Source organism: Rhamphochromis sp. 'chilingali' (assembly GCF_963969265.1).
Source record: "Rhamphochromis sp. 'chilingali' genome assembly, chromosome: 3".
Taxonomy (NCBI): Eukaryota; Metazoa; Chordata; class Actinopteri; order Cichliformes; family Cichlidae; genus Rhamphochromis; species Rhamphochromis sp. 'chilingali'.
The window spans coordinates 28,220,902-28,247,539 of record NC_137931.1 but is presented as its reverse complement, the minus strand read 5'-3'; the positions used below and the strand labels follow the sequence as shown (position 1 = coordinate 28,247,539).

The following is a 26,638-nucleotide window of genomic DNA, read 5'->3' as shown; positions in this document are numbered from 1 at the left end:
ATGATTAACTATGAAGTGACCGTGTTCACTGGCAATCTGGCCTTGGCCTCCACTTTCAATAACGTCTACATTACACTGGTCGGGACAGATGGAGAGAGCAAACGCATTGATCTCACAAGCTGGAAACCATCTTTCTTCAGAGGGCAAGTGAGTCTGAAACCCCTCTGCATATTAAAACTATTTAAAACTACATGTGATGTGGATCTTTTGTTTTTATTTTTGTTTTGTTTTTTCCAGGTATCTCATTTTATTGTGTCCTGCCCCAAATCCCTTGGAAAGCTGGTGATGATAAAGTTAGACAAACAGAAAAGGTTTCTCCAAGACTCTTGGTATCCTGCCAAGGTGGAAGTGAAATCCCCTAAAAACAAAACCTACCACTTCCCCATCTACCACTGGATTACTGACAGTGAGGTCTATTGCTTCAGAGAGGGGACAGGTTTGTGGAAATGTGCTTGTCTTATTTATACGTTTCAATGACACCCAAAAAGATAACCAATAAAGAGGCAATAAAGGTGATCAAGCAAAACTGCAATGATACTGTATTTTAAAAGATGATAATATACTATTTTTTATCTTTTTCAAATCTTTTATGAAGCTCTCAGAATCTTTGATGACAGCAACAGTCATCTTGGTGGGTGCAGTCGGCAGCAGGAACTTAAGCAGCGACAGAAAGTCTTTTGGTAAGAAATTAGAGTATTTTTACATTTTGCATCTTAACATTAAGTTGCCTGAAATCAAAATTTGGTGTATATTAATGAAATATGGAAACAAATAAATATCACATAAAATCCACCAGGATTTATAAAAAATATCATGTAAAATTTAAGTGTGTTAGGTTTATATATAATCTTCATTGAGACTGCAGATACATTGGTAATTAGGCTCTCCACTCACCACTCTGTTATCGCTATCGTGCCCAGCTGGGATGTATATGCACAGGGGATACCGCACTGCATTAAGGGAAACAGCATTCAGTCTCTGCCCTATGATGTCCATTTTTCCTTGACCAAGACAGCAGAGATGAAATACACTGCAGTCACAGGGTGAAGTATTCATGTCCTGTTACACATCTCTTTTTATCTCTACACATCTAATGAAATTATAAGCATCATAATAAGTAATGTTTTTCTTTTCTAGACTGGTAGAGTTGGAACTGATTGAAATGGCTGAGTTAAAGAAAAACTGGACTCACATAGATGATATTAGTCATCTTTTATGCGCTCATCGAACTCAAGTAACAGGTAACAAATCATCAGAAGTTCATTCACTCAAACATTGCTCATACTTCACGATGTTATATAATAATAATAATAATAATAATAATAATAATAATAATAATAATAATAATAAATTTTATTTATGAGCGCCTTTCAAGTCACCCAAGGACACTTTACAATAGGATAAAACACTTAGTAAAACAATGGCAGAATAAGAACAATAAAATAAAAGCACAAGATGAAATTAACAAACAGTGGATTCACAGTGAATATTCAGATTTGGACAGATGAGTTTTGAGTTGGGATTTAAACTGGGGGAGAGAACCAATGTTTCTTATTTCTGGGGGCAGAGAGTTCCACAGCCTGGGAGCAGAGCAGCTGAAAGCTCTGCTTCCCATGGTGGTGAGGCGGAAGGAAGATACAGTAAGCTGGATAGAAGAAGAAGAACGAAGTGAACGGGCAGAACAGGTGGTGGTTAACAGGTCAGAAAGGTAAGGATGAGCGAGGTTATGAATGACCTTGAAGGTGAGCAGAAGAAGTTTGAAAATTATCCGGAATTTCACAGGCAGCCAGTGAAGTTCCTGAAGAACAGGGGTGATGTGCTGGTAAGAGGGGGTTCTGGTGATAATGCGAGCAGCAGAGTTCTGAACCAGTTGAAGCTTATGGAGGGATTTTTGGAGGAGACCATGCAAAAGAGAATTGCAGTAGTCAATACGGGAGGTAACAAGACTATGTACAAGAATGGACGTAGACTAGGTGGAAAGAGAAGGAAGCAATCTGTTAATGTTACGTAGATGGAAGTAGGCAGAACGGGTGAGATTATTGATGTGAGATTTATAGGAAAGTGAACTGTCTAGGATGACACCAAGGCTCTTAACCTGAGTAGAATGGAAAACTGTGGAGTTATCGATGGTAAGTGAGAAATGGTTTGCCTTCAAAAGGTTGGATTTGGTGCCAATAAGGAGGATATCAGTTTTATCCTCATTGAGCTTTAGAAAATTAGAGGTACACCAGGATTTTAACTCGGATAGACACTCTGTAAGGGAAGAAGGTGGGAGGGAGGAATCAGGTTTGCAAGAGAGATATAACTGGGTGTCATCAGCAAAACAGTGAAACTGAAGATCAAATTTGCGGAAGATGGTACCTAGAGGGAGGATGTATATTATAAAGAGAAGAGGGCCTAAAACTGAGCCTTGGGGTACACCAGAGGTGACGGGGAATAGACGAGAGCGGAATGATCTTAGTTGAATAAACTGGGAACGGTCGAGGAGACATGATTGAAACCAGGCGAGGGGTGTGTCAGAGATGCCGAGAGAGGAAAGTCTGCTTAGAAGGACAGAGTGAGAAATGGTGTCAAAGGCTGAGCTCAGATCTAAAAGGACGAGAATGGTGAGAAGACCAGAGTCAGCTCCGATTAGAAGATCGTTAGTGACTTTAAGTAGAGCAGTTTCGGTACTGTGACATGAGCGAAAACCAGATTGAAATCTCTCGTAGATGTTATTATTAACCAGGTGTAAATGAAGTTGAGCTGCAACCACTTTTTCGAGTATCTTAGAAATGAAGGGTAGATTGGAAATCGGACGGAGGTTGCTAAAGTTGTTAGGATCTAAAGAAGGTTTTTTCAGTATAGGAGTGACTAGAGCAGTCTTCAATAAGGAGGGAACGATACCGGTAGTGTGAGAAGAGTGAATGATAGCAGAAATGAGTGGGAGTAAAGAAGAGAGGCAGGATTTCACAAGCCCTGTGGGCATGGGGTCAACATGACATGTGGCAGGCTTTGATTTACATATGAACTCGGAAATATCAGATAAATCAGGAAGATGAAAAGTGGAAAACGGCTCAAAAAGGAGAAAAGGTTCTGGAGAGGGCGTAGACACAACATTTGATCTGAGTTGCTGGTGGATGTTATTGATTTTCGTAGTCCTGAACAGCATCAAGGAGTTGCAGGTTTCAGAGGAATAGAAGTGTGGTGGTAAAGCGTTGGGGGGTTGAATTAGTTTGTTGAGAACTGAAAACAGAGTCCTTGTATTACCCTCATAAGAACTGATAATACCAGAGTAGAAGCTTTGTTTGGCCTTGTTGATGGAGTCTTTATACTGAAGTACGTGGTATTTATAGATTTCTGAATCAACAGTTAAACCAGATTTCTTATATTTACGCTCTATCTGCCGAGCTTTGGCCTTCAGAGCTCGGAGGTCAGAGGTAAATGTAACCCACATAAAATGGGGGTACCACTTTAAGGACTGATATGAGGAGAGATGGACAGCCTGCCCAACCAATCGAAATGCACAGGTCCCAGTATGTTTTGACCAATGGGAGAGCAGTCTGCCGCTGTATGTCCCACCTACGTGCTCTGTGTTTGCTGCTATGTGTGGAGGTAGTCGCGTGCTGGCAGGAGAAAAGAGAGACTGAAGCTTTTGAGCTGGAAAAAAAGTATTAGATATAAGTTGCAACCAACTGTGTTGCACATGAGTTCACTGGTTATCAGCTACCTTTCATGTTAAAAGTAGCCACAGTGAGTAAGCAGGCAAATGCTGCATTTTTCTGGTGACTTTAAAAAGTACCGCGTGGAGCTAAACTGTTAGCCTTTGTTAGCTCTGGTTGCTATCAACTGCCTGGAAGTTCATCTCAATCTGCTTCCAGAAGTAAGGTAACACTTGAAGCGCAACTTATGTTTATTTTTCCTTCATGTCGTATTACGGTTATTAAAGAGAAAACATGTCCTGTTACGTTATTTAGAGCCCTGCATTTTCCGACCGAGAGACACTATGCCATTGTCTTCGGCCGTGATGCGCTGAGATCGGTGAGCACATGTTGTATGTCTCAGTTAGTTCACGTCTGTTTCACATTTTATTGTTGAGAAACTGAATTAATCTCAATTGTTTGATTAATAATTGTCGACTATGTGACATATATGCATATGCACTGACTTTACTTGGTTTAATGCATAGTTTGTGTAAGAGAGATGTTTTATTTTTGCAAATTTGAGTATTTTTATTGCAAATTTATGTTGAATGTGATTTAAACAAAATCCTAAGTTGTGAATTATAGCTAGAACAGCATAATTAATATTTGAATTTCTCTTCTGACCCTGTCTGTTGACAGGTCAGGTTTTTTTTGTATGCTGAATTGTTCCTGAGGTGGATTCCTCCGGTGAAATAGATGGCGAGCCTTCCCACCTGGACTTAGAGAGACTGAGATTCGCTTCTTTTCCACTTGATGATCTGCTGCACCTTGCGGTGTGGTAGGACTGTATCACTCACACTTTCACGCACAGCTGGTTATACATAAGACCACTGACTGACATTCTTTCATCCCTATTTTCTTTCACACCCTAGGAATTTTTTGGACTTTACCCCTTGGACATTTTTTATTTGGGACTTTAAATAATGAGCTGTTGTGTAGAGCATTCTCCACATGTGAAAAGAGTGTGAGATTTTCATTTGAATGTACATTGGATTTGTGTAATCTGTTTCTATAAGAGTTAAGGAGTCAGGTTACTAGGGTGCACCCGAGCATTGAAACCCGAACATTGAAAACCAAAAATAACACTTGGCCAAGTCATTGCTTTAGTAGTTTGTGTTTTACTTTTCTTTTAATTTTTGTAAGTTTCCTTTCTACCATTGTAAAGTGTCTTTAACCTGTGCTTGTCAACCTTATGGTTTATGTCACTAAAGTTGGCTGGTTCTTTTGAGTTACATTCTTGTCTCTGTGTCTCATTTGAACACACCCCTGTGCTCCTATAGTCGAGCCTATTGGCCCATTGATATATTCTTTTCAACAATTCCCCTTACTGTGTTACATAAACCAGGGAGCAGAGCGAGCGAAGGAAACAGAGTGGGTTTTTACAGGAGCCAGAGAATCAAGGACAGTGCATAGACAATTATTATAATATAACAACAAATCATAAGGAGTAGAATAGAAGTCCGGAATCTGAACATTGTCCAAACTGGTAGTGAGAATGTCCATATCAATGTTCTTGATGTTGCGGAACAAGATGAGACGGGTTGGCTTGGTAGAAGAGCAGCAGAGAGTGAGGTTAAATGAAAGGAGGAAGTGGTCAGTTATGGGGATTTCAGTAGCAGAAAGATTCAAGGGAGTAAGACCAGAACAGCAGACCAAGTCCAGGGTGTGTCCTTTAGAGTGAGTGGGAAAGTCGATAAATTGTTTAAATTCAGAGCCTTCGAGACAGAAGGAAAAGTCTCTGGTGAGCAGAAGGTCATTATTGTCCATGTGAATGTTGAAATCTCCCACCAAGATCACATTTGGGGAGAGAGATGAAAGATGGGTTAGTAGATTAGCAAAGTCACTGAGGAAGACAGGGTTAGGTTTGGGGGGGCGGTATACAGTAGCTATGATGGTGGGAATGGGTCCAGTCAGCTCACATGCAAGGACCTCTAGAGAACTAAAGGTATCAACGTTAACTGGCAGGACTTTCAAGTGCTGGCGAAAAAGGATTGCGAGACCACCCCCACAACCTGAGCAGCGGGGTTTAGAAAAGTAAACAAACCCCAGAGGAGCAGATTCTTTTAGCTGAGAAAAGTCATCAGGTTGTTGCCAGGTTTCAGTTAAGCAGAAAAAGTCAAACTTACGGTCAGATAGGAGGTCTTGGGTGAGAGGTCCCTTACTTGTCAATGAACGAATGTTTAGAAGACCGAAGTTGAGTGGAGTATCTTCTTTTTTGCTAATCGCGGTGGGCGCCCTGGGCAGGTGGGCTAGAGATCGATGGTTAACAGCCCGATCAGGGTTCCTGCGAGGGCGGCGAGTAGCAGACCAGAACGATTTAGTTCCATTGGAGTTATGGAAAATCCTGCGGGACCCGCGATGGATGTATCTCCGGCGAGGCTGGAAAGTGATGCCGGGTGGTAGTGGAGCTCCGCCGGCGACGGGAGCGATAGCTGCCCGCGAAGGCGCAGGAGCTCAGCGGCTGTATAGCGGAGCAGTCCAGCCGTAGGATGGTAGACGAGCATCAGGAGAATCCAAAATAGTGCCGACCAGCTCAGGAACATCTTGGTCCACATCTTCGATTATGTGGAGGAAAAGGAGCCAAGCCGGCCGGAGCAACGAACAGGTAGGCTAAAATAGCTCAAACAGTTACGCTAGTGCAGCTCACTGAGAAGAAGACGTGAGAACACATTCAGCTGAAATAACAGAAGTTGAGGACAAGCGTTGCAAGTCAATCCCTGGCAGAGATCGATCTGGTCCTGAGTGTGAATGTTCCTGTTCATTCAAATCTGAATCCAAATAATCCAATTAATCCAAATAAATCCAAATAATCGAAAAATGTACCGGTGAGTACACCGGAAATCAAATATATTCAACTACACTTAAAAACAAGAATGGTTTCTAGTCTGTTTCTTGTGTTGATTTTTGGACTCTTAGTCAATGTATGTCAGTTTCCTGTTTATTATTCTAGTGTTTGAACGTTTTGATCATTTTTAGTCTTTTTCAGTTGTGCTTTTATCATACAAGTAAATCTGAGCATTAGTTCTTGTTGTATTTTTTGACTTCCTGTTCACAGTTCAGTTTAAAATGAGCTTTGAGTACAAACCTAGATTGCTCTACTGTTAAAATATTAGTTTTGAATTCCTTATTTGTATAGCCTGAGAAATGAATAACCTCACAGGACACAATTACTGGGGTTCTTAATGTGCAGTCTTTTGTTTTCGGTGAAGACAGAATAATCAAAAATGGACCAGAGAAATAAAAGAGGTAAAATAAATGAAATATATACAAAGAAGAAATATGGCAGTGGCCTCTGGATTCCACAGCAATATTTCAGCTCACCTGGATACTGGAGAACACATATGATATCACAACTTATCCCCTACACACAGAAAATAGCCGCCCTAAGGTGCACGTGCAGGTCCTTTGCATCATTGATTTCTTGCCAATGATATCACCTTTTTGTAAAAAACAGCCAAGATGCATTTTTTCTAAGTTTTGGTAAAACTGCAGTAAACTCTTAAGCACTGCCCCCTGGTGACCAAAATATGCAATGACACAAATCACCAAAATGAACAAATTAAAGTGCACACTACATGCAGAAAACAGGAAACTGTGTAAACAATGAAATTAAACTACTCAATAACATTTTTGTTTTAACATAAATATAAACAAAGAACATGCATTCAAAGAAATTTTTAGAGCTCTTTTTTCACCTTAAACTGATATTTTTTTAAACTAAAGTAGAAAATATTATCTGTATACTTGTACACTTGGCTACATTTGTATTAAACCACAGTTTATTGTTTGAGTTTGTAATCTTTTGAGTGTTCAGCTCCCTCAGTGTGTTATTATCCGCCCCTCCTCTGCCTTCTGTTCATCCTCAGACTCTTCATGTTTATTTTATTCTGTACTTGATGTTTGGCCATCTGAATTCAGGTTTGGGTTGTTCCTTTTTTTTATTTTGTTTTCATTTGTGTCCAACATCAGTTTGACTTCCTGCATATGCTTTGTGTTAGTTTTCACTTGTTATGTGTGTTTATGTGTGTGCTTGTGCATAAATAGGCCTGACCTCCCTGTAGACTTTGCTGGATCATCTGCTGTTAATCCTCTGTGCGTTTCTTTGCATGTGATTTTGAAGTTACCTCTATCTTCATCTTAATGCAGTGATCTGTGCAATCCATCCTTTTCTGACTGTGAACTATGGTTTCAGAGTTGGAAGTTCCAATTCTGAGCCCAACCCCTTTGTACTAAGCTGTAGACCACCCCAGTGCAACTTAGTGTTTGTTGCAGCTAGAAGTTTTTTAACAACAGACAAAGGTTTTTGGAGATCAAAAAACTTCCTTCAGGGAAATCCCCAATTGTCCCTGTGTCATCGGAGATTTCTGGGCACTATGTTGTCTTTAGGTAGGATCAAAAAGTTGATTCTGTTCATCTGGACGTAGCGTTTTCAGTGGGAGAAATGTTTCATCACCCATCCAAGTGACTTCTTCAGGCTCAGCTGACTGCAGATTTCCACAAACTTATAAACAGTACTTTTGCACCGCGACTGTTCATTAAGTGGTCATGACAATTTGCATAGTAATGATCATGATCAAGGAACTGAGTCAGCCAATTGTTCATTCAGTGGTGCTAGTTTCAGTTATTGTGCAAATGTACTGTTTAGTTGGGGAAACCTGCAGTCAGCTGAGACTGAAGAAGTTATTTTGATGAGTGGTTAAACGTTTCTCCCACTGAAAACGCTATGAACAGATGAACAGAATCAACCTTTTGGGGATGATATAGCATGCATCAAGACTCTTTAGGTGGTGATTCCTGTATTCCAAAATCAAGTAAAAAAAATATTATTTTTCCAGACTTTGTTCATAAACATTGGAAGGAAGACTCTTTATTTGGCTATCAGTTTCTCAATGGTGTCAACCCCATGTTGATCCGATGCTGTAAAGCACTCCCAAAGAACTTTCCTGTCACTGGTGACATGGTCTCTCTCCATGGTCGGGGAAGTCTGGCAGACGAAATGATGGTAAGTGTTTAATTCTCTTGAACTAATGATGACTGGCTGATCTTACTGGTACATTCACTTCATAATTGTAATATTCAAACTGCATGCATGACATAAAATCATCAGTAATGCTTTCTGGAATTCCAAACAGAAGGGCAACATCTTCCTGTGTGACTACAAGCTTCTGGATGGAGTGCAACCAAACACCATCAACAAAAAGAAGCAGTATCTGATGGCTCCTCTTATTCTGCTTCAGAAAACCCCTGATAATAAGCTGATGCCAATTGCTATTCAGGTGAGTTCAACACTCAATAATACTAATGCTTGACAAAGTTGACAAAGTCAAAGGGTGCATCTTTCATCATCTTACAGTGCTGTGATTCCATTCCCCAACTCCCTGAACAGCAATCATGGCTGTAATTCAGTGGTCACGACACTTTGCATATTAATGATCAAGAAACTGACCTCGCAGCCCATCGTTAGTCAGTGGTGCTAGTTTCAGTCATTGTGCAAATGTACTGTTTATAAAGTTGGGGAAACCTGCAGTGACTGAAGAAGTCACTTGGATGAGTGATGAAATGTTTTTTCAGACCTGAATGATTTAGCATGCATCAAGAGGGCACACTTTCTTCTTAAGATGCAAAAAAACCCATAAAAGGCAAAGCAAAAAAGAACACAAATGGATTTCTAAAAAGAAACAGAACACACGGCAGAAAACTAAACAGCAGCAATGTTTGTAGCATTATTGAAATTGGGCTAGCTGGCATATAATGGTTTGCTACGTGGTGGCTACCTATAGACCTATGGTTAGAAAAATATAAACAATAGCACATTGAGGATGGAGGATGAGCATCAGCCCCCCCCCCCCCCCCCCCCCCAAAAAAAAAACAAAAAAACAAAAAAAACAAAACAAAAAAAGACAATGTGAGGGTCCCCGATTTCCCTGCTGGGAGAAGATACTGAACATTGCCTAAATTTGAGTCAAGAGAACATCTGAGATTATCCATGCCCAATCCAAGGTTAGCCAGTAATATCTAACTACTACATATTTTGGATGACTCACTATGAGAAATTGAAAAATTGCTGATCCTGAGCTCTGACTCTTCTCTGAAGCATTCAGATATTTGGTGTATTGGTAAACTGTTAGCCCATTGACTGTAGTTACATCATAAGGTTTTAAAAACTGAGCTTGAACATGTGCTGCATATAAATGATGCTAATAAAAAACCAGAGAGGTTGCCAATTACCCCAATGATGAGGCTTCATTATATTAAATAAAACAAGATACAAAGTGTTACAGCACATTAAAAAGAGCAGCCTGAATGAATGCATTAAGACCTTGGGCCCAGAAGTAGGGAAACTTACAGAATCAAGGGGATAAACACCACATCTTACTGAGACACATATTTCTGAGAATATAAGCATCCGCAGGAAGTTTCTACAAAAGCATGAGCAGAATCAATCAGCTACAGTGTAACCAATACAGACTGAGGAAGCAGCGGCGTAAACATGACTCCTACCTGTGACAGCTACGGAAGCCACATGAGCAGAGACCTGGATGTATAGGGCAACAGGTAAGTAAGAGAGGGATGCTCAGATAGCAGCTATTTATAATGTGACTGCATAATTTAATTGGCCATCAAAAAAGCAATCAGCAATACATTATTAAACGAAAAATTAATTCTGCTAAACTCAAACAGTATGGGATGAGTTTAACTATATGCCAAGCGTCCGGAGCGGGACACAGACAAAAACACTTAACCCTCTGAGTCAAGACCCAGGAACATGACAAAACTCACCTAAATAAGTAACCAAAATATGGTTATTCATCAAATAATGAGGATAATAGATCAAATGCAATGAATTAAAAGCATATCTCTTCCTTCTTCTTCAGCTAAAGCAGAAACCAGCAAAGGACAACCCAATCTTCCTTCCTACTGATTCTGAGTATGACTGGTTGATGGCCAAAATCTTTGTGAGAAGTGCAGATTTCAACTTCTATGAAGTCAGTGTTCACCTGCTACGCACACACCTGCTGGCTGAGGTTTTTACAGTCTCACTGCTGCGTAACCTGCCCATGGTGCATCCACTGTACAAGGTAACTGAGGCTAAACAGTCTAAGTCTTTTGTGCCTTGGAGTTGAATATAGCACTAACTAGTGCCAGTCAATTTCTCAAAAAGGAAAAGATGTGGAAAGTCTATGCAGCAGCACTAATGTAGTGTCCAGTTCCTCTGGCTCATCACTTCTCCATCACTCTGCTTAACAGTTAGTACAAGGTCTTTGTGCTGACAATGCACAGCACCACATTTTGTCAAATGTGGTGCTGTGCATTGTCATCAAACATCTTTACTTTAGTCTCATTTGTCCAAAGAACATTATAAAAATAACTCAAGTTGAGAAAAAAAAATCAGGAACTCTCAAACAGCCAGAGGGAGAACACAAGGCACCAGAGACAAAAGACCACCAAAATAAAATGGGAAAAAACCGAATGCATGAACAGAAACATAGACTTGAAACAAAAACAGAAAGGTAAACAAACACTGAGACGAGAGTGACTTCACAAGAATGCACAAGGAACACGGGAGGCATTATAACAGAAATATGAGATCGAATATAAACAAAACTAAGACCTGGATAACAAAACTGAGAAGTCCAGAGAAAACAAACAGGAAACACAGAGCTGTAATAAAGGACTGAACTAAAAAGAATTGCGACTATACTGAGACCAGAATCCTAAAACAAAGATAATCCAAAATACAATGCTTAAACAAAATTCAAAAACATCTCTCAAAACCTCTTGGCTTTGTGCATTTCATCAGCAGCAACTGGGTGCCACTGGCCCTCTTATTAAGAGGTAACAGTGTAGTAAGAATTTCACAAGACTGCATAGAAACCTGTTTAAAAATTCTTTTTCACATGACTGCGTTGAAATCATCAAATAAGCAAGGATCAAATAAGTAATTTTCTTACTAATAAATTTCTCCCTTTCTGCCAGCTTCTGATGCCTCACACTCGCTACACACTTCAGATTAACGTCTTAGCTCGGCAACTTCTAATATCTAAGACGGGAGTTTTGACTCGGGTACGAAAAGACCAACACACTGAACAGACCAAAACCTAAACAACATTTTCTTTTTTACTATTGTGTACAGTATTTGCTTCTCACTTGTATTTGTTGTATCTGTTCTCTAGTATGCAGCTTCTGGTGGAAAGGGTGTAATCACAATCCTGCAGAAATCGTTATCCTCCCTGACCTACAGCTCCCTCTGTATCCCAGATGATATTGCAGAACGTGGGCTGAAAGATGTACCAAATTTCTACTACAGGGATGATGGATTGAAGCTTTGGGAAATCATCTTCAGGTTCTCTAATTCTCCCTCTGAGTGCTTACTCGGGTCAACTTTATTTTTAGCGTTTTCCATTAGGTGGTATACCAGATACTTTGTTTAGTACCTACTCGGCTGGCGTTCCAAGCAACCTGAGTTGATCTAAAAATGTGACATCAGTAGACTGCAAAAATCAAAACTTCCATATTTGAAACCTGGAAATGAGGGAAAGGGCAACACAAAACCCAACACCGTGGTTTCCTCAGTCTGACAAAAAGAAAAGTCAGAGGGGCAGTATACCATCGCCTTGACATCCTCCATTGCTTTGTTTGTGTTGAATACATATTACATAATGGGAGCTTCTGCCACATTGCTCAACCCCCCCCCCCCCCCCCCCCCCCCCCCCCCCCACCCATCCACCCACACACTGTACTCATTTGCGAAGGAAAATGACCAAGACAGAGTAGAATCAAGTCGGTAAAAGGGGAAAAGAGGTATTAGTCTAACTATCAGGTTAGGCCTAATTGGTCAGTTTGTGGAGCAGTGGGGAAAAACTCACTTTTTTTTCAAATAAAAAGCCTTATCAGGATGCTCATGTGTTAAATTTGGGTCAAACAGTTTATTACAGTATGGTGGTAAATATAGAGCTATGTCTAGAAATATATGGAGTGTAACAACATTTTTATAATATTGTCTTACTACACCACAGCAATGGATTTTAAATCAGTCCATCAAGATGTGCAGACTTTCAGCTTTAACTCTAGGGGTTAAGCACAAAGTATTGAACTAGCTGTTTATACATATTTTATACATGTTTAAACATAGTAACTTGTTGTCAGGGGCTTAAAATTAATTTGAATAACTTAATTTTAAACACAGGTGCAGATTTTAATGCTTGGGTCCATTGCTGCCAATGACTGCCTGAAGATGAAAAGCCATGGAGATCACCAAATGCTACGCTTTCTCCTTGAGATGCTCAGGCCTTTACCACAGTCATCTTTAGTTGCTTCTTGTTTGTAGGTCTGTCTACATTCACTTTTGTCTTCAGTAACTAAAAAAGCATGCGCTGTTGGCTTAGGATCAGGTGAAGGCTGTGGTTAAGGAAGAAAATCGAATTTCTTTAGCTTAAAATAGTTCTGGGTTTCTTTTGTGATTATCTATTTACACTGTGAAACTGTCTGATCAGTTTTGCAGCATTTAGCTAAATCTGAGCAGCAAGCACAGCTTTATACATTTCCCAACTCATTCTGGTACTTCTATCAGCAGTCTTATCATAAATACTAGTGCTCTGGTTCGGTTGGCACCAAGGTTATTATTGTTAACGAATACTAACGAAATAACAAAAACTAGAAGTGAAAAAACATTTTCGTTAATGGAAATAAAACTAAAAACGAGACTTTGCGAAAAAAAGGAAAACTAACTAAAACTGTAATGAGTGTTCACAAAACGAACTAAAATTAATTGAATTTATAGCAAAAATGTGTTTAGTTTTCATTGATGTGTGTGTGTCATACAATAGTCAAGGGTGAAAATGAAGTTTAGTTTCCAGGTTTTTCTCTTGCTGTGTCTCATTATGCCAGCAGGTGGCAAGTACGTTAGTCAAATCGTCTGTGTTGCTGCTCCGTCCACGCGCAGAATCATGTCAGGAAAAGTCAGGAGAAAGCGCAGAGGTCCAATTTGGGATTACTTTGAATATGACTGTGTTTTGGATAAAGCAAGTGTCTTGTAGTGGAAAGCGACAAATTATGAGTAGGGATGGGTACCGGTGTCGGTTCTGACATAAACGGTAGTAACCAGACCGAAAAGCAGCGCACATTTCGGTGCTTTATTTCGGTGCTTTTTTTTCCTGAGCTGGGATACACTTCTAGCCAATCATTTTACGTTTCCGAGGATAGTAGGTGGGCCAGTTACGTACGTTCCTTTAGAGCAGAGCTACAGATTAAAAATGCCCAAGGCGAAGCGGTCAAAAGTCTGGCTGTACTTCACAGCAAAATATGCAAACTCAGCAGCCTGCAACAAGTGCTTTAAGGTGATACTGTGATACTGTCAAAGGAGGTAACACCTCAAATCTGATGAAACACCTGGCGACGCATAGCATTTTTTTTAAAAGCCCAGAAATGTGCCGTATTTGATAGCTTGCTACGAGACCTCACACCGAGCACATCTACTGCGGGTGGGTTGCCTGTTATGCAACATCCCCCAAAAACACGAAGAGGAGAGTCCTGGCCCCTAGTCCTGCCAGTGTAGCAGAAATGATGAGGATGATGATGATGATGGCAGCAGCAGCCGTTCTTCTCTGCGTGAGTAGCTTAATGTTGTTCGTGTGTAATTTACGTTGAGTAGGCTAACCACGTTATTACATTAATGCATGTAAGGTGAACTAGCAAACATCATCATAGCTACATGCGGCTGTCCTCTTGTTTGATGGCAGATACTCCCTTCACCCTGGCCAAAAAGGCTAAAATGACCAAAGAAAAAGTGGAAAACAGTTAAACATGAGAGGTTTTTGGACAAAGTTTGTGTTTTTTTCCATTGTTTAAGCACTGCTTCCAGCCAAGAGTGATGCCATATATGCCCCATAGCTGCAGAAAAGGCTAACATTGTTATCTTTTTACAAAAAACAGCTGAACATGAGAGGTTTTTGGACCAATTTTGTGTTCTCCATTCTTTAAGCACCGGTTTGAGCACCGGCACCGTTTAAAAAGTACCGATTTGGCACCGGTATCGGATAAAACCTAAACGATACCCATCCCTAATTATGAGGGACATTTCTATAAGGAAAAAAAATCCCACAATCCTTAAACTGCACTTGAAAAGCTCGCACAAGAAGGCTAACCTAGCTTACCTTGAGAAGGTAAGGGAGCACACTCAACCCTAATCCCCAGAAACAGAATCTAACCCCAGGCCAGGCAGTGTGATGCATCCCGAGACAACAGGACGGGGATATCTACACAACTGTGTGAGCCTTCAAGAAGTTTATCAATTCACTTGAACCAAAATATGAACACCCGGTGCTGCAAGAGTTAATAGTCTCATTCGGGCTAAGATATACCTTTTATAGTTCAAATCAAATCAAATCAAATCACTTTTATTGTCACATCACATGTGCAGGTACATTGGTACAGCACATGTGAGTGAAATTCTTGTGTGCGAGCTTCACAAGCAACAGAGTTGTGCAAAATACAATAATATAAACAAGTTGCCTGGTATCAATGGTTGTTCATCTGCCCTAATTTATTTATTTATTTATTTAAAGAACCCATAGGTGGGAATGTGAGTTGTCTGTCTCTGCGTGTTAGCCCTGCGACAGACAGGCGACCTGTCCAGGGTGCAGGGTATGGTAGCTGGAATAGCAACATACCCAAGGATAAGCAGAAGAGCATGACTGATATGATGAAACTGGGATTTTGTTTCACTTAATTATTGCAAACACAGCTAAAACTATAACTGAAACTAATCAAAACTAAACTGAAACTAAGGATTAAAAAAAAAACGAATCTAGCAAACAATTGGTAAAAACTAATTAAAACTGATATAAAATTGAAAATCTGAAGTCAAAACTAAATAAAATTAAAAACTAATGAAAATTGCAAAACTATTAAAACCCTGGTTGGCACCCATAAATGCCCATGCTACAACGCTGTCAATCAATCAATCAATCAATCAATCAATCAATCAATCAATCAATCAATCAATCAAGGCTTTATTCGCCACGTGCAGAGTTCAGCTGAGACAGTGTCCTTCGCCCTGTTAGGCTAAGTAAACAGTCTTCCAGCCAGCCCAGGTGGCCTTGCGTGGACTGGGAAGGAACAGTCTAAACACAGTCATTATCAGGGTGTTTTTGTTTGGCTCCAGCCTTGAGACTGCAGCTGGCGCCGAAAGGGTATCCGCATGAAGTGATGGTGTTTTTTACTTTAGTGCGAACAACTCATATGAATTTCAAAGCTGTTCTAACAGTCCAACACTGGTCTCTCAATCTCCCGTTGGAGAGCCATGAGCTTCTCTATGATGTTATCAAACTTGCTCTCCTTGATGTTGTCATTCTTGTGCTCAAAGAGCCAATTCTGAGAACTCACGACCACAGTGAGCTTCTTCAAGATGTAATCCAGTTTGCACTCAGAGATCTTATTGTGAGTATTCACGGCAGCCGTAAGCTTCTCCAAGATCTTATCCATGCTGCACTCAATGAGCCCATTTTGAGAAACTCACACCTCTTCCCATCGTTTCAATCCCAGCCTGCAGCCTTGTGGGGGTTTGAACAACCGGTTCCGCTTTCTTAATTCTTCGATAAGTCAGGGCCAAACCAGCTCCGATCAGCAAGAACCCTGTTATCATGGTTCCGAATAGGTAGATATCTTCAGCACTCAGGCGCACCCAAGCCCAAACTTCTCATTGAGAAAGGGGTGTCAATTGCATTTAGGGACCAGTTGATCAAATCCATGATTCCACTTTTAGGTTTTAGAGAACAGACTGTGAGAGAGTGTTCCAGGGAAAAGTAATACAAAAAACACGAGACTAGACAAGGACATAAGAGGCTAAGCAGGGAAGCTAAGGGAGAGGAGGAGAGGAGAAAAGTGCGACCGCCTTCGTCAAGAGCAAGAGCAGAAAATGTTTGGCAGATGCTTTGGATCAAGAACCGTTCCATTCCTTCTCTGAAGGCCATCTTGTAGTCTAATGCCCTGCTTTCTGATCACCAGCCTCTTCCTTGGCCACTGCATGGAGTATGCCTCAACAGCTGGTTCCTGGTTTTTCCTGCCTTGTTGTTGCTGGCCACCATGATAAACTGCCCCACTCCACCCACTGGCTTTTAGACCACCTGTGAAGCCTCTGCAACTAGCCATTGCCAAACCTCTGGAGGGGTCCAGTCTCCTTGACCGTCACTAGCCCCCTATCAAGCCACAGGAGGGGTTCCATCTTCTCTTCTGGTCTCTTGTCTCGAGGCCATCCACAAGGACTGTGTCTATTATTGCAAGCCTCTAGTGTGGCTTCCCCACCTTAGCTGGTCTCCTTCTCAACCTCCAGAGAGGTTCTCCTTTGCTACTCCTCCTTAAGGCCAGTCCCCAGAACTGTCTCTCACATTATTCCTCCTCCAGACCGTCCATTTGGGACTGCATTCAGACTCAATCTCCCTTTGTGTTTTTTATTTGTGGCTGTGTAACTGGATGTAGAGCAACATTTTGGAAAAAAAAGAAAAAATAGAACTCAAATCTATTTGTTGTGGTTGAGAATGGGTTCACTGGCATGCATTAAAAAATCCCTCAGGAGATTCTGATACACTTTTTATTACATTTTTTAAATCAAGAAGAAGATAGATGAGCAAGTATGGTTATTGAAGTTATAATTAGAAAACTAATTTCTTTCTATCCTTCTAGAGAAGTGGTTCTTAACCTTGTTGGAGGTATCAAACCCCACCAGTTTTGTATGTGCATTCACCGAACCCCTCTTTAGTGAAAAATAAAATCTGATTTTTTTTTTCAAATTCAAGACATAGATGTGTTTTTTTACTGGTGCACACAATGATCCGTGCATGAACATCACCTTGTTCAAAGAACAATACCAACACAATGAACAAACTTACAACAAATTACATACCTGCAAATCAGTGTGACTTCTGCTGTTGCCTTTGAGAGACCAGTTCAGATATGCGTGGCTTTACCTTGGCAAGTGCCAGTCTCATGTCATTTTCACAGCAAAGTCTGTTCCTTTTCTTTGTTTTTATGTCCAGCATCCTCGAAAAGGATTGCTCGCAAAGATATGTTGTAACAAATGGCATAAAAAAATCCAGGGCTTACTTAGCAATAACTGGATACTTGTCCATTTGTCGACACCAAAACTTTGAGAGCGTTGTTGTTCTGAAGAGTTGCTGTTGAACCTGGCTCTGCTGAAATTTAATGATTTCGTCAAGGTATTTATCATTGACATCTGCTGTCTAATCAGCAAAAGTGAATGGCTGTCTCACCCATGCTGGATATGACTCTCTCGTAGGAAAATATCTGTCGAGAGACATTGCAAGCTCATCTAAGTGCGTTGCAATAGTTTGCTTCAGTTCCGTGAATACAGAAATATCTCCGATTCCAGACACATCTTCGATCTTACTTACACAGTTGTCCAGAAGGGGGAAGTTTGCGAAGTTGTTGTTCTCTGTTCGTCGTTTCCATAACGGTAGCTTTTTTTGAAAAGCTAATCCGGCTTAGATTAGCAACGTCTGTGCTCTCATCGAGTTGATGGCTGAATTTTGCTGGGCTTGAAATCAGATCTGCGAATACTTGAGCCAAGATGTCTTTACTAATGTCTTCTATTCTGTTGCTGATGGTGTCATTTGAAAGAGGAATTTGGAATCATTTACCTTCGGCCGCTGTTCAGAGTATCAGATTCGACATCTTTAATGCAGCTGGTTTCACGAGTGTTTCACCAATGGTGTGTGGCTTGCCCTGCTTTGCGATCAGGTAAGCAACTTCGTACGATGCTGTGAGGATCGGTTTGTTAACAGATACAAAATTCAAGAGCAGGCAGAGTGGGCCTTTCATCGAATCTGTCTCTCTTCATCCTTGAATTCAGCAAGTGTTGTGTTCTTGTATTCAATGTCTCCTTGCAGCTTCAAGAAGTGTTCCTTTAGTTTTGCTGGTGCGAGACTAGAGTTGTTCAACTTGGCGTTGCAAATCATGCAGAGAGGACGCTCACTCCCATCACGTTCCGTGATACATGTGAATCCATATTGTACATATTCGTCCAACCACTTTCTTCTTTTTCCCGACATAGTTAGTATGGATTAAAATATTAACAAAAAAATCACACGAACTACTACCACGACAGTCACACGTTGACTACTGCGCGCTAAATTCCGCCAAGCAGTGTAGCATGATCATCTGCAGCCAGTGATGGCCAAAAGGGGCCGTGTCATCACAAATTTACACGATAATTCGGGTGTGTCCGGACCCCGCGGTGGAGGCTCTGCCGAAGCCCTGAGACCGACTCACCGAACCCCTATGGTTCGATCGAACCCAGGTTAAGAACCACTGTTCTAGAGTTAAGGGAGTTTGATAAACAGGAATAGCCAGGCTGTTTTTCAGGCCTGTGGCAGCACCAAAACAACTGCTCCAAAATAGATGACAATTAAATCATTGGAGTCTAAAATGCCCTGAGTAACCTTTTCAGACCTCCAAAAAATAGTTAGAGTCCTTTCACACTACCATTGATCAATGGCAATGTCACTTTACTTCTTAATGATCATGAAAGTGACCTGACAGCCCCCAACACATGTGATAGTCAGTGGTACAAGTTTCGGTCACTATGCACAATTATTGTTTGGATGAGTGACAGAGCGATTCTCCCACTAAAAACGTCACAAGAAGATGATCAGAATCAGCTTCACGAGGGTTCTTATAAGACTTTTGTTTTTAGGTTAAGGTTAGGGTCTAGTAGACTTGAGGTACTCCCATGGCTTGGTTTTCTTGAAAACAACCTTAAAAAATTCATACCCTGCCTCCTTTACTGTCATCCATTACTATGTAGAAAATAAAAGTTTTCATATAAAAAAGATCCAAAGGTTGGGGAAAAAATAGCACATTTTATACACATTAACAAATTTTATGGTCTAGTGTGTTTAAGAAATCTGTATTTAAATTGGGATTGTGCTTCATTGCTTATGGCTCTATATTTCAAAGGTTTGTGAAAGAAATTCTCACCTCCTACTACAAGACTGATGCTGAAGTCCAGAAAGACTCTGAACTGCAGAAGTGGATTCAGGACATTTATGAACATGGATTCCTTTCACAAGCAAGCACAGGTGAGCTTTATTTTGGACTTACTCTGCTCATTTAAAGCTCTGTGATTTTAGATTTTAACTCTACTAGAATTTAAATGCCTGATTTGCAGTTCAAATATATAGATCCAAGTCGTTTGGTCCATGATCTATTCGAGTTCACAGGTTATTGTAATACCTACCAAAAAAATAACATCAAAGTACAGAAGCAAAGTTATAGCTTTTTTTCTGTCATTCACTGGCTATAATGCACAAACTAAATAAAATCCTGTAAATCAATTTAGGACAACTGGTTCTCATTCACCAACTATTATTGACCACTAAGATATACTTTGTCAATGGTGTGGCCCAAGTTTTTGACCAGCTCTAAACTATCTTACATTTTTATACCATAACTAAACTTAATGATGGCATTTATGTTTCAGTGGTAAAGGGGTGCAAGAATGCATTCATTTTCTGAACATCACAGTCCAAACTAGAACTTTTATCAGTACAGATTTTAGTGAATGTGAAAAACTGCCTGTAAAAATGACAAGAAGATGACCTTGACATTGAGCAGAATTTGGGTGAAAACCCAACGTGATTAACGGTCCCACAAATGTGTCCGTCTGCGTACATGTTTCAGTTTAGAAACCACTGCAAATAAGCTCCCATGCAGTCAACCAAAATCCCATAAGCAGTTTGCTGAGCATGAATGGCCATGGTCAAATTCTGATTGGTTCACAAGGGGCTGGGAAACAGAAGGGGGAGACAGCAGAAATGTAGAAGAAAAATCAAAGACTAAAAATATAGAATGAACAATACAGACACTGGCTGTGGTGGAAACATTTTTTTTAACATTTTGATCCACTTCAGCATTTTGTATGTCATAACTTCACTTGTCTCTTCCACTGGCTAAAAGATCAACAACAGCAAAATCAGGAGTACCCTACTTCCTTGAAAACAACAGGTAGATGCAGGTAGATGGGCAGTCTGTTACTGCCTGTGGATTACCTTTGTGCTACTCCCACTTTAGCATTAAAAAAAGTGTAAGTAGTGTTTAGTTTAGTAGTGATCCCTACTATTGGACACTTTACCCCATCCTAAAAAATGTGTGAATCTGAGCATTTAGAGCAGTTTAAAGTTTTTGGCATATTTGGACTACCTATATATTATATACACTGACCAAAGCATGATGTGAGACTTTATTATGATAATAGAACTTTATGTGCACCTACAATATTGTAATTTTGATACAACTTTACTTTGGTTTCCCCAGTGTATTGAAGTAATGCCATTTCTTTTTGTTCTGATCATCAGGAATTCCACAGAAATTCAGCACTGTGGATGAGATGGTCAAGTTCGTCACCATGGTGATCTTCACTTGCTCTGCCCAGCACTCAGCTGTCAACTCTGGGCAGGTGAAACCTTCTAACATCATTTAATTTCATTTATTTAGGTTGTAATAGTTTAAGGCCATGCAAGAACCTTCAAGACCTTAAAGTGGTAAGATTAACCACCTTACAATATATCAGAAATAAACTACAATCACTTTACAAATTTCAATTGCTAAGCCCCAAAAGGTTGATTCTGTTCATCTGGACGTAAAGTTTTCAGTGGAGAAACGTCACTACTCCAAGTGACTTCAGTCTCAGCTACCTGAACACATCCTGGACAGGGAGGAACACAGGGAGTCAAGGAGGCCATTTACACAAGAAGGGGAAAAAACATCTCTGAATCGAGAAGGAGGCCTAAGGGTACATCTTTCACCGCCTTACAATGCTGTGATTGAAGCCATTCCCCAACTCTCATTAAATAGTGCTCATGGCCATTGATCAATGGTCTTAGATCAGTGGGCTTTGAAAAGTTGCCTTTGATCAAAGGTCATGACAGTTTGCATATTCATGATAAACGAACTGACCTCACATCCCTTTCAGTTGCACTAGTGTCAGTAATTGCGTAAAGGTTGGGGAAACCTGCAGTCAGCTGAGACTGAAGAAGTCACTTGGATGAGTGACGAAATGTTTCTTCCACTGAAAATGCTACATCTAGATGAACAGAATCAACCTCAATTTACTTACCTGGATGATATAGCATTATTCAAGACATTAAAGGCAAAGGAGCATTGTTTAGTTAGCAAAATAAATTATTGCCAACTCCATGAATACTTTTCTCTCAATTTGGGAAAACACTTCAGTTAACAAGTGTTCCTTTGTTAGTGGCAGGATAATTTATAAAAGGTAAGTATACTTAAGTCCTAAGAGAATATTAATTTTAGAGTCTGGCTTGACTGATGATCTCAGGTCCATCTTGCTTTTCACATTAAATTTTTAGTGATGGCTGAAGCTCAGGTGGTAGAGCAGGCTCCGTACTAGTTGGAATTTTGGTGGTTCAAACCCTGTCGAGTTCGAGTTTGTATGCCAAATATCCTTGGGCAAGATGCTAACCCTAAGTAACTCTATGATGCATCCAGTGGAGTGTGAATGTTAGAAAGCACTTATGGAGACATAGGAAAATGTGCTTTGAGTCTCCAGGAGAGTAGCAAGTGCTACATAAGAACCAGTGCCCACTCACATCCTGGGCCATTTGACCTAAGGCTATGTCCACACGAATGCGTTTTCAAACGAAAATGCATCGTTTTCCAGACTGAGCCGGCATTTTCCTCAAGGAAAAACACAGTGTTTTGGAAACGCTCTCGAAAATGGATACATTTCAAACTGGAGGTGTCCTGTCGCAGTGTGGGCGCTGGAAAACGCAGACTTTCTAAAACGATGACGCATTTTAGTCATGTGATGCAGTCATGTGACCAATTGAACAAAGGGCATTATACAGCAGTTGTTTTGATTGCTCTCAATTTTAACAGCCCTATTAAAGATTAATATCAGTATTTACATGCTCCAGATAGCTTTTCTTCAAATTGTTTAATTCTCACTCGCTTTTGTGCTTGAATATAGGCGTTTTTGGCCATTTCAATGTGGATGCACAACTCTTTGAAAACTACTGAAAACGGTAGTGTGGACACAGAGCGTTTGCTATATGTGGAAGGAAATCGTAACCTAGGACAAGCTGATGGCATAAAATGTAAGCACAACTCCTCCGGTTTCATATGCAAAAAAAAAAATTTGCGGTAGCTTACGTGTTTCCAGTTCTACAGGGATTTAAAAATAGTTAAGCAAAATGGAGCGTGCCCACTCTGACCAATTTAAGATGGTTAAAGTGTCTGGGAAGGAATCTCAAAATTGGATTATAGATGGCAGACAGTTGGTGTCATAAACCACCACCTCTGTTCAAGGATGATCATCCACAGTGGACAAAGATGAATTCTTTCATTACTCATCTGTCTTCTCTGTCCAAAATGCGAACATTGGCATCCTCAAAAGAGTGACCTTTGTTGTTCAGATGCAGAGGAACATCTTGAACGTCTTGCCTGTCGACGTGACTCTTCTATGTTGTCCCATGTGTTTATGAAGTGGCTGTAGAGATCAAAAGAGTTAGGGTTGATGGTATTCACATTTTGGACAGAGAAGACAGAGATGGTTTGAAAGAGGAGTGAAAGAAGCCATCAATGTCCACTGAATGACCAATAAACAGGGGTGGTGTTGGCTACCTACAATGCAATCTTGAGATCCCTTTCTAGTCCAGTCACCTTCATTCAAGCTCTTAAAGATCTCTTCATCAAATATTTCTAGTTTTTGGGTCAGCAATTTAAGGATGCACTCTTTTCCTTCATGTTTGTCCTTAATCAAGTTAGAGCCTAATGTGTATTACACCCCTTGACTCTCCAGGCTTGACCAAACACCAATATCACACTGCTATGTGCTTCAGAGCCTATTAATGACCTTTCCTTTACTCCTTCAATGCAGTACGACTTTGGGGCCTGGATGCCCAATAGTCCTGTCACCTTGCAGCTTCCCCCACCAACTAAAAAGGGGAAAGCAAGTGAAAAAAGCATGATAGATACATTCCCCAATATTCAAACAACAGTTCATGGCATGGCCGTCATGTGGCTACTCAGCAAGCAGTCCTCTGACTCTGTAAGTGTTCAAGTTATGTAATGTACATCAAAATGTCAAATTCAAAAGTCATACAACTATGCATTTTGAGTGGAAGAAGCAAAACATGCCAGTGATCTCATATCTATCTCATCAGATCTTTCTTGGCCAGTACCCAGAGGAGCATTTCACTGAGGAGGTTCCCTGCCAAAAAATAAAGGATTTCCAAGTAGAGCTCAAAAGGCTGAGTGCAGAGATCAAAGCCAGAAACTCAGTGTTGGACCTGCCATACACATACTTGGATCCTGACGTGACTGAAAACAGTGTGTCCATTTGAATATTAGAAGGCAGCTTCTCTTCCTTTAGTTCAGTAACAAAAACAGAAAAGAAAGTGAAGTTTGAGCTCTGCCTGAAACTCATTCTATTGATTTAACTTTAGTTTACCAGCAATTTCTAAAATATTCTTCTGAGTTAATACAATGACCAGGTTTTATGTTTCAGGTTTTATGTTTCATAATTAGAAAATATATCAGTGGAAAGAGTGTTTCTGATTTATAATGATTTCTACTTTTTTAATCATAATTTTAAAGCTGTTTCTCTCTTTGATAATGAAAAGGTAAATACGTAGATAGAAAGCTGCTAGGGTGAGAAGGGCTTTAAGAAATAAGGTCTCCTTTGCACTTCTCTGGTTTTTAATTCTCAATTTTGTTTCAATACAAGCTTTATATAATCAATATTTTTGTCTTATTGCAGTGTATTGCATGAATCCATAAAAAGTGTACCTACTTTGAAATAGGAAAATTAATAGCTATCTATATCATTTTTAGAGATCATAGAGATTTAACACAGATATAGACAGACATGAATGCATAACTTTATGTTTCATTTAAAATTCTTAGAAATTTCTGCCTGTGAATACATGATTTAAAGGGTGAAGAAGGAGCTTACTATGTTATTTTTCTGTGTGAACTATACTTAGGCCCTGTTTATATCAACTGATTTTTAAGCTTGCCTGACATAAATGATGATAATTTGATCTCTTTCTGAACTGTTTTCTGTATGTAAAAGATGGAATATAAACACTGACCCAGTCAAAATCCTCGTTTTATTGCAGATTGCTTTTGTCATATTTAGATGAAGGCGTGGAGTCCTAAGATATTAGTAAATACTAGCAGTAAGGACGAAATTAATAAGAATTTAGCGATTCTGATTCCATTATTGATATCATTTATCGACTGGATTCCTTATTGATTCTCACTGACTCCACTTTGAGAGTCACCACCACCACTAAGCAGAATATCAAAGACATTACTTACATTCATGCAAATTAATTCTGTGTGGTCAAATATTTGTGCATGTTGGAGGTATGTCCCTCTTTGTTGCGATCAGTGTTGGGACATTACTCAGTAAAGTAAAAAGGTTCCTACACAAAACATTTTTCTTAAAAGTAATGCACTTAATTACACCCAGGAGAAAGACATTCATTATACTACCTGTTACATTACTTTCATATTGCTTAAAAAAAACAAAAAACCTGAACCACACTCATAATTACTATTTGACAGTATATACCTGAGGCTCCAGCCCCACACAACAACACAAATCCCTATAATAATGAGGACACACATGATTTTTCTCTTAGTACTTAGGTATGAAAACAAAGCCGACAACACTGTATTCAACACTGTATTAACTGTATTCTAGATATAAAATGGCAGAAAACTTTTTGCAGCTTAACCAGGGCAAAAACTGAAATTTTAATCATCGGTCCTGAGGCTCAGAAAGAGAAACTCTTGTCTAAATTACAGGCATTTTCACTATGTCCTTCACTACAAGTGAAAATGCCTGGGTGTTATTTTCGACTCTGAGCTTGGTTTTATCCCACATATTAAACATGTAACCAAATTTGGATTTTATCATCTAAAAAATATAGCCAGAGTCCACCCTATTCTCTCTCGGGCCAACACGGAGATGCTGATGCATGCTTTTATTACCAGTCGCATTGATTACTGTAATGCCCTGCTCTCTGGTCTTCCCAAAAAGAATATTTCACCTTTACAACTTTTACAAAACAAAATAATTCTGGGTTCTTGGCTAACTTAGCATTAGCAAGTGGAGGCGAGAAGCCAAAGTTGTGTTAACAGTATACTGCAGTTGTTTCTGTCCTGGAGCAGTCTCCACTTCATACTCTCATCCTTTTGTGCAATAAAAATAAAAGTATTGTCCATTGTTTGTTTGTTTGTTAGAGAGAGAGAGAGAGAGAGAGAGAGAGAGAGACAGAGATACAGAGAGAGGATGTGTGAGTGTTAGTAGCAGAATGTACTAAAGGAGACGCCGGCCGCCCACAGCAACCAAGAGAGCTGAATAGCCACTACAATATTCTCCTGAACGATAGGTGTTGCCACTCAGAGAGTACCACCACATAAGCGCTGATATAGCAGGAGAAGAATCTTTTTTTCCTCTTTTCATCTCCCTTTGTATATTTTAATATTTCTCAGCTTCTGGAATGTCATTAAAATGGCTATAAAAACTGACATGATCACACCATAGGATGTGACATCATCTTCGCCATGCTGTGCTGTCCAACAGGGGCTCAGAGGTGAGAAATAAAACCCTACAAGGCTGCCACCTGAACTGTGTAGCATCAGTTTCACCCGCGATAGCTCTGGCAAAACAATCACTCTATAATAGAAAATGGCAACCAGAACCCAGGCCCCAGGAAATCTCTGGGAGAAAAGTCCCACCCCTAGCTGCTCTTTTCCAGAGAGGACAATGCAGGCAAGACAGCAGATCTGAGAACAGACCGCTGCAGGTTGTAAACTCTTAATTTTAAGTGTGGCCAGAATGCCAAAAGGCATCAACACCAGCTGCCACTGGAGACAGAGTGCTAAAAATAAAATAGTCCTATTATTCT

The 26,638-nt window shown here is 40.1% G+C and overlaps 1 protein-coding gene across 1 annotated transcript; it reads left to right on the top strand.

The window, feature by feature from the left end:
- LOC308393703 (hydroperoxide isomerase ALOXE3-like) lies at positions 1-25,886 on the top strand (the record flags this gene model as incomplete). Its single annotated transcript, XM_080877661.1, has 14 exons — positions 1-147; positions 238-436; positions 596-680; positions 921-1,043; positions 1,138-1,241; positions 8,519-8,685; positions 8,816-8,959; positions 10,559-10,762; positions 11,661-11,747; positions 11,858-12,027; positions 19,656-19,777; positions 21,053-21,153; positions 23,596-23,766; positions 23,882-25,886. 14 exons carry the CDS (start codon positions 1-3, stop codon positions 24,059-24,061), a joined length of 2,004 nt encoding a protein of 667 aa, XP_080733787.1. The 3' UTR covers positions 24,062-25,886.
- Between the last annotated feature and the right edge of the window lie 752 nt (positions 25,887-26,638).